The sequence below is a fragment of the Pocillopora damicornis genome, chromosome 10 (assembly GCF_964200805.1).
Source record: "Pocillopora damicornis chromosome 10, jaPocDami1.2, whole genome shotgun sequence".
Lineage (NCBI taxonomy): Eukaryota > Metazoa > Cnidaria > Anthozoa > Scleractinia > Pocilloporidae > Pocillopora > Pocillopora damicornis.
In genome coordinates this window covers 9,878,796-9,893,795 of record NC_142679.1, presented here as the reverse complement: position 1 = coordinate 9,893,795, position 15,000 = coordinate 9,878,796, and the positions used below count along the sequence as shown (strand labels likewise).

The following is a 15,000-nucleotide window of genomic DNA, read 5'->3' as shown; positions in this document are numbered from 1 at the left end:
TTGAGAAGCAAATACATGAAAATGTGTACAGCTAATAACACTTTAATCCCTGAGAGTGACTAGCATCTAATTTCTCCTTTCAATATCACCTCTGAGTCACACATTAAGGTCATAAGAATTAAGGAAATGATAATCAACTGAAAAACCTCTTGATTGTTAAACAAATTCTCCTTGCCAGCACATAAGGAAATATATAGAGAACAGTTTGGAGAATATGCATTCTGATATTGGAGTGTAAAGAGTTAAAGACATCATGTAATCAGTTATATATATATAGAGAGAGTACTGCTTGAATATATGATTGCATTAAGTACAAATGCCATGTAAACATTATTCTGTGGTCTTCTACTCTTCTTCCTGAAGGTTGCCTCGTGTAACAAAAAAAAAACCTTTTAAAAGACACCTCTACAATGGTAGGTACAAACAACTGACATGTATGAGTGAGGCATGTCAAGCATTAAGGTATGATTGTCAATTTGCCTTTTATTACTTGCAAACAGCTTACTTCTATCAGCCTTAAAAACTTCTGTATCCCCACTTTCAAAGAAAAGCATTTCCCATCAAATTTGAAGCATTAAAGACATAAGCTACCAGCAACAGGTTTTTCCATTGCAAGTGTTTCATATTATCAGATTCTCATCACATTTTTTTGTTACTGGTACATTTGAAAGCATAGGAATATTTTAATCATTACAATATGTTGAGATCCCCCATTTTAACCCTTTAACTCCCATAAGTGACCAAGAAAGAATTTCTCCTTACAATATCAAAACAATATCATGCAGACAAGTGATGAGAATAAAGAAAAATATCAGTTAGGGGATTACAAGATGATCCAATACTAAATCCTCCAAACTAACATCACAAGAACTGTATAGGAGATAGTAAGGAGAATTACTAATGAGATCTTGGGAGTTAAAGGGTTAAGTCCCACTTTTAACCTAGACAGAATTTCTCCTCACACTATTAGTATGACATAAAGCAGATAAGTAACAAGAATTAAGACAAATATCAATTTGAGGATTATTGGTTGATCCAATTCCAAATTCTCAAATTTAACATCACTTAAATTGTATGGCAGACAGTAAGGAGGATTACTCATGAAATTTTGGGAGTTCAAGGGTTGAGACACATATGGTAACTATTTGTAACAGAAAGACAGCAAATAAATATAACAGTATATGCCAGTAAAGTGTTCTAATATGTAAAATGAAGTTTCAAACTCACTGAAATTAAGTTGACTTCATAATTCATATTTTAGTTAAAGAAATGTGCAATATCTCTTTACAAGGATAAAAAGGGAATGCCATTTATGAATTTTAAAATAGTAAATGCCAAAAACAAAAAGATGGAATTTAAAAAATTACTAAAAAAAAGCATATCTATTCACTGAGCTTTTAATCATTAGCTGTCACACAGAGATATAAAATAGGGTTTCTGAAAAAAACCAGGGCAATAAAATTAAAGATTCAGGAGAAGCTGTCATAAACAGTCACGCGTATTTGTTATGTAATCAAAGTCGTCACGCTTTTCGTTTTGTTTGTACAAAGAGAGCACATGACAACAACTTGATTTACTGGTTTTCTGTACGATATCAGAGTGGAATAAATCAGAATTTATACGAAAACGATTACGATTACTTCGTGTTTATAATATGGCGCCCAACGTGGGGCTCGAAATCACGACCTGAAGAAAAGATGTCAGAAGGAGATCTACCACGACTAAGAGAAACTCGCGGGGCCAACAGAGGAGTCATAACGAAGCTCATCGGCGAAGCCGATACAATCTTGGAAAATGCGACCTCCGAATGGGATATCAAAACAAAAAACAAGTTAACGAGAATCGAAGAAATTTTAAAGGAAAAATCGAAACTGGTCTCAGATCTAGACGAAAAAATCGCATCCGTCTGTAAAGTGGAGGAAATCGAAAAGGAAATTGACGAAGCCGAAACATTGAAAATGCGAGTAATGGACGCTCTTGTCCCTCACGACAACGCCCTCAAATACGAGTACAACTTACACGACAACCGGTGGATCCGCGGCACAATTTACAGAAAACAACCCTTCTATTCCGACCGGTTCACTATCGACGCCTCCTTCGACTCAAGCCATACAAACAACGGGATCTCCTCCAGCTTCTTCAGCTCCTCCTTCGCCGAATCAAACTTCCCAACATAGTGGTACACCTCCTACAACAAATGCATCGACATCTAAACTACCAAAGCTCACCCTACCGAAATTTAGAGGCGAAGTGACTCAGTTCAAGCCGTTCTGGGATACATTCGAAAGTGCCGTCCATTCGAACCCGAATTTATCGAAAATCGCAAAGTTCAATTATCTAGTAGCTCAACTCGAGGGAGCAGCGTCACGCGCCATTGCAGGGTTACCGATTACCGAAGACAACTACCAAGCGGCTGTGGACATTTTGATGAAACGATTCGGAAAACCACAACAAATCATCGCTTCCCACATGGACGAACTTTTGAAAATCTCCGTATGTTCTTCAGAAAGGCCTTCTCAACTCCGTTATTTGTATGACAAAATCAGCGTAAACGTAAGAGGCTTAGAAGCCCTGGGCATCAAATCTGCACAATATGGAAGTCTTCTCATTCCGGTAATTATGTCGAAACTTCCTCCCGATATACGAATTCACGTCGCTCGCAACACTAGTCAAGATGTCTGGGAAATCGAACCGCTGCTCGACCTTTTACAACGCGAAATCGAAGCGAGAGAAATGAGCGAAAGAGTTAAAACCGTCCCACCTTTAGAATCAAAACGACAGCCTCCTCCACATTTTGTTCCTGATAAATCGAAGGTTTTGCCACCCACTATTCCACCCGGTACTTCTGGTGCCTATCTTGCTGATTCACAAACCCAACAGTTTGCGCCGACTTGTGTTTACTGTTCTGGGAAACATTTCTCAGCTTCGTGCGAAACGGTCACCGAATTAAACGCTCGCAGAACCATCCTTGCTCGGGACAAAAGATGTTTCATGTGCCTTCGAAAGGGAAGGCACATGATCAACAGGATCAATGCCAGAAAACTTGCAGAAGATGCGACAAGAGACACCATCAATCGATTTGTCCACGAAACGCGAACTCCTCCAACAACAACAACAACAACGCGCAGAATACAGAACGTCCCCTCAATTCCGACCGATCTACACAAGAAAGACCTAGGGACCAGACGATCAACGAAAGAGAGAATACTGGCATCACAACAGCAACTACGACAAATCGCGAGAGTTCAAAACCGAATTGCAGAGTGTTACTTCAAACAGCTAAGGCTGTAGCGACAAACGAAGATGGGACTAGATCGACCGTGGTGAGATTACTTTTCGACAGTGGAAGTCAGCGCTCTTACATCACTGAGAATTTACGAGCAACACTTCATCTGAAATCACTTCAAACTGAACGACTCAACTTGAACACATTTGGAGAAGCAAAGTACAAGAAGCAGAATTGTGATGTTGTGAAATTACAAGTACGAAGGTCTGGATGCGAAGATGCCATTAAAATTTCTGCTCTGACATTTCCGGTTATTTGTTCGCCTTTACCTGGCAAGGTCTCTGTAAACTACCCGCATTTGGATGGATTGGAGCTAGCGGATGAACCGTTTGACGCCGAAGGTTCGATTGATATTCTGATCGGCTGCGATTATTACTGGCATTTTGTAACGGGGGAGACAAGACGAGGAGACGAAGGTCCCATTGCTGTAAATAGCAAACTCGGGTGGCTGCTGTCTGGACCAGTTAAAGGAACACTCGATCGGAGTTATGTTACGCATTCAAATTTAATAATCGAAGGCCATGACGACCTATTTGCCCGAAACGAAGACGACGTTCTCACGAACACTCTGAAGAACTTTTGGGAGACTGAGGCAATTGGCATTAAGGATCTGACTCAACAGGAAACGAAGGAATCTTTCAAAATCGACGTTGCATGGAGCGAAGACCGATACGAAGTCAATTTACCGTGGAAAGAAAATTGTTTGCCGCTATCCTCCAACAACTATCTGTTGTGCGAATCGCGATTAAGATCCTTACATCACAAGCTGCGCAAAGACCCAGAGTTATTAGCCGAATACGACAACATCATTCAAGACCAGTTATCAAAGGGGATAATCGAGCAAGTACCGAATAAAGAGAAAATTGCTGCGCGACATCATTATTTGCCTCATCATGCAGTAGTAAGAAAGGATCGTGAGACTACGAAGGTACGAATTGTGTACGATGGGTCAGCAAAATCTGGTAACCAAGAGAAGTCACTCAACGATTTCCTTGAAACTGGGCCAAATCACATCCCACATGTTTTCAATATGCTAGCGCGCTTTCGGAAGAATCCTGTCGGTATCACAGCTGACATTGAAAAGGCCTTCCTTATGGTAGGAATCCAAGAGGATCATCGAGACTTTCTTCGATTCTTATGGTTAAGAAACCCAGATTGCGTTAAGCCTGAAATTGTACAATACAGGTTCACACGGTTCGTGTTTGGATTACGCCCCTCGCCTGCTATTTTGGGAGCGACAATTCTACATCACTTACAACTACACAAACAAAGTGACCCCGAAATCGCTGAATTATTGGAACAATCTCTGTACGTGGACGACCTGTTAACGGGGGAGTCAGACGAAGAAAGAGGTCTCTCTGTTTACAAGAGATGCAAGAAGGTTATGTCCAGTGGAGGATTTAATCTCAGAAAATGGCGATCGAACTCGCGAAAACTACAAATGCAAATTACGAAACTTGAAAGTTCACCAGGATCAGCAAACACACAAAAGGAGGTCACTAATGTCAACAAAGAAGATGACGAATCATTCGCGAAATCGAGTGTTGGTTGTGACTCAATGACTTCTGACAACGAAGATGCAGTAGTTAAAATTCTAGGAATGAACTGGAACACTCTCACAGACGAAATTTTCTTCAATTTCTCCGATCTGTGCCCATTTGCACAAGCACTTCCCCTCACCAAGCGATCTGTTCTCAAGGTTACGGCCAAGATCTTCGACCCCATGGGATTTTTGACGCCTCTAACAATAGAGATGAAGATCTTGTTTCAAGAACTTTGTATCAACAAAACAAACTGGGACGAAGAATTACAAGGAACTTTGCTTCACCGATGGAAATCGTTTCTCCAAGATCTGAAGTTCATTGGCGGCTATCGTATTCCTCGATGCTATTTTTCGCGACAACCTGTAACCTCTCAGATACATGGCTTCAGTGATGCTTCAGAACGCGCCTACGCCGCGGTGGTTTATATTCGAAACACGTACAGTGATGGTCGAATCGAAGTTAAATTGGTCGCTTCAAAATCGAGAGTCGCTCCTATCAAGGCACAGACAATTCCTCGATTGGAATTACTAGGAGCATTGATTTTGGCCCGACTTGTTAACAAGTTAAAGTCGATTGGAGCTGAATACACAACCGTTCTCTGGAGTGATTCTACAACTGCTCTATGCTGGATCAAAAATGAAAGAGTATGGAAGCAGTACATCGGTCAAAGAGTAGAAGAAATTCGACGTCTAACTCCCAAAGATTTATGGAGGCACTGTCCAGGAGAATTAAATCCTGCCGATCTACCATTGCGTGGACTATCAGCGAAAGAACTTTCTGCCAGCAATACGTGGTGGAATGGTCCAAGTTTTTTGTATCAATCCGAGAATGAATGGCCCGAAACTTCTCCATCGGAACAAGTGAACGAAGAACAAATTTTACAGGAAGCCGTCAAGAACGTACCAGATGTAACACATTCCCTTATTACCACTGCCTGCGACAAATTCAAACCGAAAGTTGACCAGATAATCGACATTGGACGGTTCAGCGACAGGACGAAATTAATTCGAGTAACCGCGTTTGTGATCAAGTTCATCAACAAGCTCAAAAACCGAACACTTGAAAACCGGAAAGAAGAAATGGAAGATTTAACAACCACCGAATTGAAGGACGCCGAGAATCTGTGGATACACTCGGTTCAAGCATCGTCTTTTACCGATGAACTTTCTTTTCTGACTCGAAAGGATTCGAAATCAACGCCACCTATACGTGTTCCGCAGTTGGGACTGTTTCTCAACGACGATGGAATTATCAGATGCAAAGGACGGATCGCAAATGCTTCCCTAGCGTCTTCTGCCAGAACCCCGATACTTTTGCCTGCCAAACACGCTTTCACCAATCTCACTATTAGGAATATTCACGATTTAGTCAAGCATTCTGGGATAAGGGACACGCTTACGAACTTACGAGAACGTTTCTGGATTCTACGCGGTCGCGAGACAGTCAAGAAAATCATTCGACACTGCGTTGTCTGCCGACGATTCGATGCAGCACCATGCAAACCTCCACCGTTCGCTGATCTTCCAACCAACCGAGTCTCAGACGATCCACCTTTTACTAATGTTGGAATCGACTTCGCTGGGCCATTTTACGTACAGGAAAACGTCGACAACGCTGAATGTGTCAAAGTTTACGTGTGTTTATTTACATGCGCTTCAACCCGTGCAGTGCACTTAGAGTTGACTCGTGGACTCGGTGTCCAAGATTTCCTGCTTGCTTTCAGAAGATTCACCAGTAGAAGAGGACTCCCGGCTAATCTTCAATCGGACAATGCAAAAACTTTCAAATCATCAAGCAAGGATATTCGCAAATTAGTACGGTCACCGGAAGTTTGGCGATATTTAACCAACAATCAAATCAGTTGGAATTTCATTGTGGAAAAGGTGTCGTGGTGGGGAGGCTGCTGGGAAAGGCTCGTTCGCAGCGTAAAGTCTCCTATCCAAAAAACCATCGGAAAATCTACCCTCACCCACGAGGAGCTAAGTACTCCGTTAACGGAAATAGAAGGGCTGATCAACGCAAGGCCGCTGACTTATGTGTATGACGACGAGGAATCGATCTCGTATCCCTTAACGCCATCGGATCTGATTTATGGTCGAAGAGTTACTACAACTCCGAACAGTCAACATTTCGAAATCACTAGCACCTACGATTCTCTGACGAAGCGACTTAAACATCATAGACATCTGTTGGGACAATTCACTCGTCAATGGAGAAATGAATATTTAACCAGCTTAAGAGAACATGCTATCAAGAACGCACGGCTAAGGGGAGACAATGGCGATACAGGGGTCAAGGTTGGAGACATTGTTATTCTCAAAAATGACAGCGTTCGTCGAAGCTTCTGGAAGCTTGCGAAAGTAGAAGAATTGCACCCGGGCCGAGATGGAAAGGTGCGAGCAGTTTCAGTTAGAGTTACGAGTACCAATGGTAGTTCAATCCAGCGCTTGCGACGACCCATTCAACACGTTGTTCCTCTTGAGGTGAACTCTTGAACTGACCTGAGAACCTTAAACGTTGCCGTATTTAGATTTATTTCCTCACACTTGTAAATAACGCGAACATTTAGAAACAACGAACTTTGCGATAACAAATATAGTCTTAGTTTATTTTTCAAAGCGAATATAGTTGACTCACACTAAGGTGATCAACTAGGGGGAGTGTCATAAACAGTCACGCGTATTTGTTATGTAATCAAGTCGTCACGCTTTTCGTTTTGTTTGTACAAAGAGAGCACATGACAACAACTTGATTTACTGGTTTTTGTAGGATATCAAATTTAGTGTATATTAGGGGCGTGTGATTTAACTCGAGGGGTTCTTTCTGTACGATATCAGAGTGGAATAAATCAGAATTTATACGAAAACGATTACGACTACTTCGTGTTTATAATAGAAGCATATGATTTTCACTTGTTTACTGATGTTCTCACCTGAATTCCATATGGAATGAGAACTCTGCAAGACTTCTGTTTCATCTTGAATTCAAACATAAAATTCAACTATTTGCAGGCAGGTTAAGGAGGACATTAAAGGATGGATACATGTTGCATAAAAAGAAACCCCTTACAATAAAATAAAGCAGAAGCATATTGTCTACAAGTCTATGCTTCTGAATACAGCTATAATAAGTATTTTTTAAGTAATTATCTACATATGTTAACCGAGTGCAATATATGGTCATAAAAGCAATTTTATTCTAACCTTCCTACTTGAAGGGTGGCTTGTGTATTAAACATATCAAGTTCAGTACTCCAGAGTCACAAGCCGGGCTTTTGGGGCTACAAAATAATAAAATAATCATCGAGTTGTGTCAGGCCAATTTTCCAGGGTTAATTAAGTATAGTTTCCTACAATCGTATGAAAGTTTAAAATGTGCTTTATACTTGTGCAATATATAAGGATTTTTCGTTCTTAATTACTAATGAAATTCCGAGGGTGTGACTCAAATACTCCAAGAGAGAATATCCAAGTAGGTTACAAAAATGGTTCGCGAATTGTAAACTGTTAATATGTTGACAAAATTTCCCTAAATTATGGTGCCGATACGAGTCTCTCATTTATAATCGCTTATGAAATTCCCAGACTAAACCCCAATGAATTCAACAGAAAATATCCAGGGAGGTTACAGAAACTCTCAAAAACTGCTCTTGAATGCGATAACTGTAAACAACAATTATTTACGCGAACCATGTGCTTACCAGCGCGCTTGTGAGGTCAAATTGCCAGAACCCCGTTTAATTGCACGATCACAGCTCGGAAGCTTCTTGCAAAATGTGACGACTACCAATTTTAGAGATTAATTCTTCAGTTTCCAGCATAAGGAAAAAAATATCGTATCGCAAGCATGTTCATCATAACGCCTCGAGATGTTGAGCGAAGAGAAAGTGGCTCCATGTTTTGTGACACAAACCATTTCCTGAAGTTCGAACGAATCGAGTAGAAAGCATGAAAACATAGCACTGAAAAGTACGACAACCAAACAATTAAATTCACTCATCCCGCTGTAGAACCATCTCCATTTCACCCGTGAGTTTGTTTGACAGATGCTTGGCGGGTTCTCACATGACAATATCGTCAAAATCAAATTACCACGTTAGACTTAATATAAACATGAACATCGCTGACTCAATCCCATTTTATTTTAATTTTGGGAAAGGCCATTACTTCGTTCTTAGGGTAAAACAACACATCTTCGGTAAAACGCAAATTTTTCGAATAAACAGAGTAAATCCTGTGATAATTAACTGAAGAGACAAAAAAGTTGAAACTTGCGCTCGCCGTTCGACATATTTTGAAAACTTTCTAGGCAAAACAAAATACTTAAGATAACTTCTTTTCCCATAACACCACGACTGTATTAAACTTTCAAACGAAAGGACAAGAAATAACTTGAAGAATACAAACACTATGCAATATTATTCGAGCGATGAACCGGCGTAAGAGTTTTTAGGCGATGAATGCCAGAGTCAATGTTTAACCGAAACGTGATCAGTTGAATTCAAAACTGAAGCTAGTATCAAACGACGATTGGAAAAAAAAAGGTTTGAATTTTTTTCTGGGTCTTAGCGTAAGAGAAAACCCAGATAGGACACGACTTACCTTCTCTGCTTTCGCGGATCCTTTGCAGTTCGCTTCTCTTTGTTGATGATCTCTTTTCAGTCTGTTTTCAGAAGCGACTTTGTATTTCCTTCTCGCGTTGCTCTTCGCTAGAAACTCGCCTTTTTACTTATGCCCTTAATTGCTCTCTTTCGTGTTCCTCTCGCCGTATTCTGCCTATTTTGGCGTCCTTTGTAACTTTCTTGCGCGATTTTCTGGACTCGCTTTACGCCGTTTACTTGTTGCTTTCTTTGGTCGCTTTCTCTCTTTATATCCAGCCTATTTTCAATTAAAACCCTCTCTCCACAAACTTGAATTATAACAATTTCCTCCGGTTGACAAAGCTTAAACTCTGCCGGTATTGTTGTCCTACGAGTTGTTTAGAAATGGCAAAATACTGAGAATTACTGTTCAACTACATCCTGACCAGTTTGTTTTCCCGCTCAAAACGCGGGTGACAAATTTCAGGCCGATTTACACGGAAGAAAATTTTTGGTACGGCTCGGGTAAAAACGGTTCGCGTACCAAAAAAAAGTAGCACTGGTGCTTGTTTACACGTCCTTTTTTCTGCCGTGCTAAGCGGTTGGAATTAACGTCTTGGTTCGGGTAAAAGGCTCAACATCTTGGCCAGCGTTCGCAATTCTCGCTTCGTACGCATGCGGCTTGCTAAGTAAGAACATCATGGCGGACGAAAAGTATCTTGAGTTTCTCCTGCTAAAAAGATCTAGCGTCTTTTCGAAAGGAATTACGAAGTCAAGCTTTTCGTCTTTATCTTTCCAGAAGAACAGAAAAAGAAGAAGAATATACAAATTGTTGATAATTGCATCCGTGCTAGCTTGTAATACTATAGAGCGAAGATTCTGGACATTGGCACGCACAGATCAATGGTTTCAGATCGTGGAAACCGCATTCACCGACAAGGAGTGGTACGATAACTTTCGTGTTTCCAAAACAACATTTGAATACATTGTTTCACAGATTGAAGACGAAATTGGTCGTCAGGATACTTCAATGCGTAAAGCCATCTCCCCAAGGAAGAGAACAGCCATAACACTTTATTACATGAGCTCCACAGCGGAATACCGGACAATAGCAAACTTATTTGGGATATCAAAGTCGTTTGTTTGTCTTTGCATAAAAGATGTTTGCAAAGCAATAACAAAAAAGCTGGAAAAAGATTTCTTGTCAATACCAAAGGGAGAAGATTTGAGTGAAGTCATGAAGCTCTACAAGGAGAAATGGGGATTTCCCTCATGTGCAGGTGCTATAGATGGCACCCACATTCCAATACAAGCTCCTCTGGAAAATCGTACTGATTATATAAATAGGAAATCTTATCACAGTATAGTGCTGCAGGCAATGGTGGACTCAAAGTACTTATTTCGAGATGTGGTCATTGGTTGGCCAGGCAGCGTCCATGACGCAAGAGTGCTTTCTAATTCAGAAATTTATAATCGTGGATGTAACGGAGATCTTTTTCATCCCAATATCAAAGAAACAATACTCGGTATTGATATTGCTCCTGTTATTCTTGGCGACCCTGCTTACCCTCTCTTGGACTGGCTAATAAAAGCTTACCCAGAAAATCAAAACACACCCAACTGGCAGAGGCACTTTAATTATAGGCTTAGCAGAGCACGTATGACTGTAGAGGACACATTTGGTAGATGGAAAGGACGTTTTCGACGAGTTCTTAAGCGCGTTGATATGGCTGTTGACTCCACATGTTACCTTGTGGTTGCTTCATGCATCCTTCATAACATCTGTGAATTAAAGAGGGATGCCTTTTTAGAAGAATGGCTCGAGGATATACAGAATGCTGTTGAACAGCCCGACATCATCCCATTGGCAATTATCGAAAGACAGACTGAAACAGATGCCGCCAACATTCGAGATGCCCTTGCACTATTCTTTAGGACACCAGAGGGCCGACATATTGGAAGGGGTGGTGAATAATTTCACAGTCACAAAACACTTTCGCATTCATTTCAGTTAGACAGTTGCTGCCATGGATCCTGAGTTTATCATATGAATTGTTGTATCAATGACATCTTGCACTTTTTTGTGGGAGGTTTTGTTTTGCAATCAAAAAGTTGTATCTCTGCTTGTGCGAGGTTTTAACATCAATTGAAAAAAAAAGTAATTAGTCTGTTGAGTTTCTCATGTAAATTATAAATAAACCAATGATGATCACAATAAAAACAGTTCAAACAGCAACTTTATTTGAAAGTGGTTTTCAGAGAAATATTAACAATGATAGTAACAAATTTGTTCCACAAGTGGTTCTTAAATTAACAATATAATAAATTTGTAACAGAAACTTGTTAGTCCTGATGAACATAACTTTTAACTTCTATTCCAGCTTCATATCAGTAAGATGTCAGCTTAAACAACGCCAAAATTTCTTACACTTAAAAAAGTCTTTAATTCTGGTTCTTACCCATGTTTTCTAAAACACAATGCATCAATAGTGTACAGAACAGTATATTCCCTTGCTGATTTTAACCTTCTTTAAAATGACCAAATGATTTGGTCTCAAGGACAATAAACAGTCACGTAAAACTATTTCCGTATGAAAGATGTGAACCAGATGGTTACAAAACAGAGGGAAAAAAGCCTTTTCACAAATTGTCTCTTCACATCAACAACAATCAACGGCAATCTCTGAAAACTATAAGTCTTTACATTTCATAAAAGCTGCTCTCACTGCCACTGTGGACAGGGTTGCTTCCTTCATAGAAATCTATTCTTTGAAATGGATTTCTATTTTGGCTTAAAAGATTAACCAACATCAGCTCATGTTGTCGCTCCTCCCTGCGACGCTCATTCTCTAATTCTTTCAGCCGTATTTCGTGCACCAACATTTCTTTTTGGCGCATGTTCTCAAGCTTTACAAGCATGTCCATCTCCTGTTCAGCGGCAGTTTTGAAGCTCTCGGTTAACACTACAAACGATTTCTCAAATCTGGTCATTTTGCCTTTCTTGACAACTTTGTTTTTTTTCGTATCAGTTTTTGCTTCCGCTTCCATCTCCAATTTGGGTTTTTTTGCCCCACTTAGTCTTTCCTCTCTTGCCCCACTGCTTCCCTCAACACTGCCTTTTGAATTTGAGCTCAACTCTTCATTGTCAGCTTCATCACCAGATTCGACGTTGGTTTCGTCCTCAATGTTCCCTTCTGTTCCGCTATCCAAATCTTAACAGGGGAACAAAACAATTACGAACACAGAGAAGGTAAGGTAAACAGGGGAAGTACAAGAAAATTATGTGACTTCAAAGTTGCATTTAGTAAAAGTTTGTAAGACAGTAACATACTGAGCTACCACTTCTGTCAGCATTACAAATCAAAATCTTGTTAATTTTGGTAAATGATGATGTTACTTCAGGCTGTAGTGACTGGCGAACATGAAGATGATGATGATGATGATGATGATGATGATGATGATGATGATGATGATGGTGATGATGATGAAACAAACCTGTACTTTCAGCAGGTGCACTTGAATCAATAAGGCATGCAGGCGAAGATGTGTCCCTGTGACCACATGCTTGATCCATCTCATCAAAAAACTTCCATTTTTTCTGACGTTCAGTGCCACTTCTTTTTTGCTTATCGTGATATTGTTTGTACTGCTGTCTCAGCTTTTTCCATTTGTTAATGATGGCATCTAAACTGATATTAATACCTACAAAACAAAGAGGCTAAGTTGCCAGGTATTCTACAACAAACACTTCTCTTCATCAAGGCTTGCATTATCTGACATACGAAATGGCGAGCGAAAATAACATCCAGTACCTTAACTAGCATCACGATGAAATTTGAAGAGTCCCTGTTACAAATGGAAAGTACTAATTTCGATCTAACTAGTTTTTCATTGAAAACCTTTCGCATAAACCCCTGGGGCATAAACATCGATCAGCTTACCTTTCTTTTGCATCTGTACTTGAACAGTTTTGTAAGCGGCCCTTTTCTCCTTTGGCGTCTTCGCATTATCCAGACTAAACATAACTGTCTCTTCTTGCATTATTTGAATTAATTCCTTTACATCTTCCTCTTTCCATGAGTATCCACGCGATTTTTTGGGCGACTTTCCTTTGGAGTTTGCTTCCGCCATGTTGAAACGTGAAGTGAACTTTCTGCACATGCTCCCAACAAATGGTACTGACTAATCGCATAAAGGCTCACTCGGAAAATGTTGGTTTGGCACGGCTTATCGTTTACACTACGCACTTTATCCGACCCGGGCTAAAGTTTTTGGAACGCGTTACAATTTTATCCGTGCTCGGACTACCTCGCGAGTAGGTCCGAGCACGGATAAAATTTTGGTTCGGGTGCCAGAAACATCGGTCGGCACGGATGAGGCAAAGTTGTTTACACGACTAAATTCATCCGTGCCGAACCAATGTTTCTGGTACGCGTATCAATTTTATCCGAGCCGTGCCAAAAATTTTCTGTCGTGTAAATCGGCCTTTCATCTACTAGCTGTCGTGAAGCCCTCATGCAATGCCTAACCGTGTGCCCGCAGTACGCTACACTGCAGCTCGACGTTCGAGTATGCGCACTCTATCGTCATATGACGGTGTCTCTTAGCGAACACTAACGGGGTATCCAAGTTACGCATGCGATCGCGCCTGCGCATTACCTTCTCCCTCGCCCTTCCATTACGTAATGGCTAAGATAGTGCCCGTGGTACAGTTGGCCGCGCATGCTAAAAGTAGAACCTTGTACGGTCTTACAACCAAATGTTTCGGCTTGATGGGTTACTACTATTTCGTAAAGTTATGGGGCTACGCTCTGCGAGCTCCGCTATGAATTAATTACTTGAAAGATTATTTTTATTATTTGAGTGGTCCCACTTTCAGTGACTGTTCAATACGGGTAGAAGACAATAAAAAAGAGCCGTTGGGACTGATGATATATTGATAATAGTGTGGTTTTATTTTAAGACTTTAACAGGTTAACTGATTGAAAAATGGTGGCATTATCAATGAATGAAAAATGGTATAGTTTTCGCAACCTACAGATAACATAATAACGGAGGCAAGATCTTTTGGCTGCTGGGTCACTTTGGCAAATCGCCAGTCCTACTCATTTACCAGTTTTCGTCTCTTCCCATAGAGAGGATGGTACGAGGAAATTTTCTTCGAAATGGCAGGTTGGCCGCCCTTGGTTAAAAGATGATGAAAACGGCACGACATGTGAGTGGTGTATGGAAAACAAACAAACCTTGATTTCACAGAGCGTTTTGACTTCGAATAAATTCATAGATGGCTGCACAGTCTATAAGGCAGAATCGAAAACAGTGCAGCTCATAAGCTTGCTAGCCAGTGCCAAAAGGCAAAACAAAATCCAGAAAAAACCCTCGCATATTTGGCGAGGCAACAGTTGCTAAAACAGTACAGCGGGAAGTTGAGGTCGTTATTCAGAAATGCTCATGCAGTTGCCAAGCATAAGAAATCAATTTCAGATTACAACTGGCTTTGCGATCTAGATGAGGCAAAAGGACTGACACTGGGTAGAACATACCACAACATCAACACCTGTACGACATTCATTCAATACATCGCAACATCA

General features: G+C 40.6%; 4 protein-coding genes and 1 long non-coding RNA gene across 5 annotated transcripts in view; 3 read left to right on the top strand and 2 right to left on the bottom strand.

Moving 5' to 3' along the window:
• Positions 1-1,697: 1,697 nt before the first annotated feature.
• Positions 1,698-7,325, top strand: LOC113680502 (uncharacterized). The gene is made up of 3 exons (XM_089185701.1): positions 1,698-2,029; positions 2,178-2,839; positions 2,881-7,325. Exons 1-3 carry the CDS (start codon positions 1,698-1,700, stop codon positions 7,323-7,325), a joined length of 5,439 nt encoding a protein of 1,812 aa, XP_089041827.1.
• A 682-nt stretch (positions 7,326-8,007) lies between these two features.
• Positions 8,008-8,871, bottom strand: LOC149038845 (uncharacterized). Its single transcript, XR_016180728.1, has 2 exons — positions 8,531-8,871; positions 8,008-8,110 (listed from the first exon to the last, which is right to left on the bottom strand). It is a non-coding gene; the product is annotated as an uncharacterized LOC149038845 (long non-coding RNA).
• A 1,025-nt stretch (positions 8,872-9,896) lies between these two features.
• On the top strand, positions 9,897-11,643 carry LOC149038844 (uncharacterized). The gene has a single exon (XM_089186229.1). The coding sequence runs from the start codon at positions 10,110-10,112 to the stop codon at positions 11,382-11,384; it is 1,275 nt and encodes a 424-aa protein (XP_089042355.1). The 5' UTR covers positions 9,897-10,109; the 3' UTR covers positions 11,385-11,643.
• Positions 11,644-12,085: 442 nt separating this feature from the next.
• LOC149038843 (uncharacterized) lies at positions 12,086-13,897 on the bottom strand. The gene is made up of 3 exons (XM_089186230.1): positions 13,351-13,897; positions 12,905-13,111; positions 12,086-12,621 (listed from the first exon to the last, which is right to left on the bottom strand). The coding sequence occupies exons 1-3, from the start codon at positions 13,568-13,570 to the stop codon at positions 12,110-12,112; spliced, it is 939 nt and encodes a 312-aa protein (XP_089042356.1). The 5' UTR covers positions 13,571-13,897; the 3' UTR covers positions 12,086-12,109.
• Positions 13,898-14,574: 677 nt separating this feature from the next.
• LOC149038842 (zinc finger protein 862-like) overlaps positions 14,575-15,000 on the top strand; it is a 933-nt gene continuing 507 nt past the window's right edge. The window contains exons 1-2 of the mRNA XM_089185700.1: positions 14,575-14,581; positions 14,918-15,000. The exon at positions 14,918-15,000 is cut by the window's right edge and continues 507 nt beyond it. Coding sequence (XP_089041826.1) covers positions 14,575-14,581; positions 14,918-15,000 — 90 coding nt within the window. The remainder of the gene's footprint in view (positions 14,582-14,917) is intronic.

Coding starts and splice junctions, on each gene's coding strand:
- LOC149038844 (XM_089186229.1), top strand. CDS start 10,110: ATGGCGGACGAAAAGTATCTTGAGTTTCTCCTGCTAAAAAGATCTAGC.
- LOC113680502 (XM_089185701.1), top strand. CDS start 1,698: ATGTCAGAAGGAGATCTACCACGACTAAGAGAAACTCGCGGGGCCAAC. Junction 2,030..2,177: donor TACAACTTACACGACAACCG/GTGGATCCGCGG, acceptor TTCCCAACATAG/TGGTACACCTCCTACAACAA. Junction 2,840..2,880: donor GCCACCCACTATTCCACCCG/GTACTTCTGGTG, acceptor CAAACCCAACAG/TTTGCGCCGACTTGTGTTTA.
- LOC149038843 (XM_089186230.1), bottom strand. CDS start 13,570: ATGTGCAGAAAGTTCACTTCACGTTTCAACATGGCGGAAGCAAACTCC. Junction 13,112..13,350: donor AGTACAGATGCAAAAGAAAG/GTAAGCTGATCG, acceptor TTTGTTTTGTAG/GTATTAATATCAGTTTAGAT. Junction 12,622..12,904: donor TGCACCTGCTGAAAGTACAG/GTTTGTTTCATC, acceptor TCCCCTGTTAAG/ATTTGGATAGCGGAACAGAA.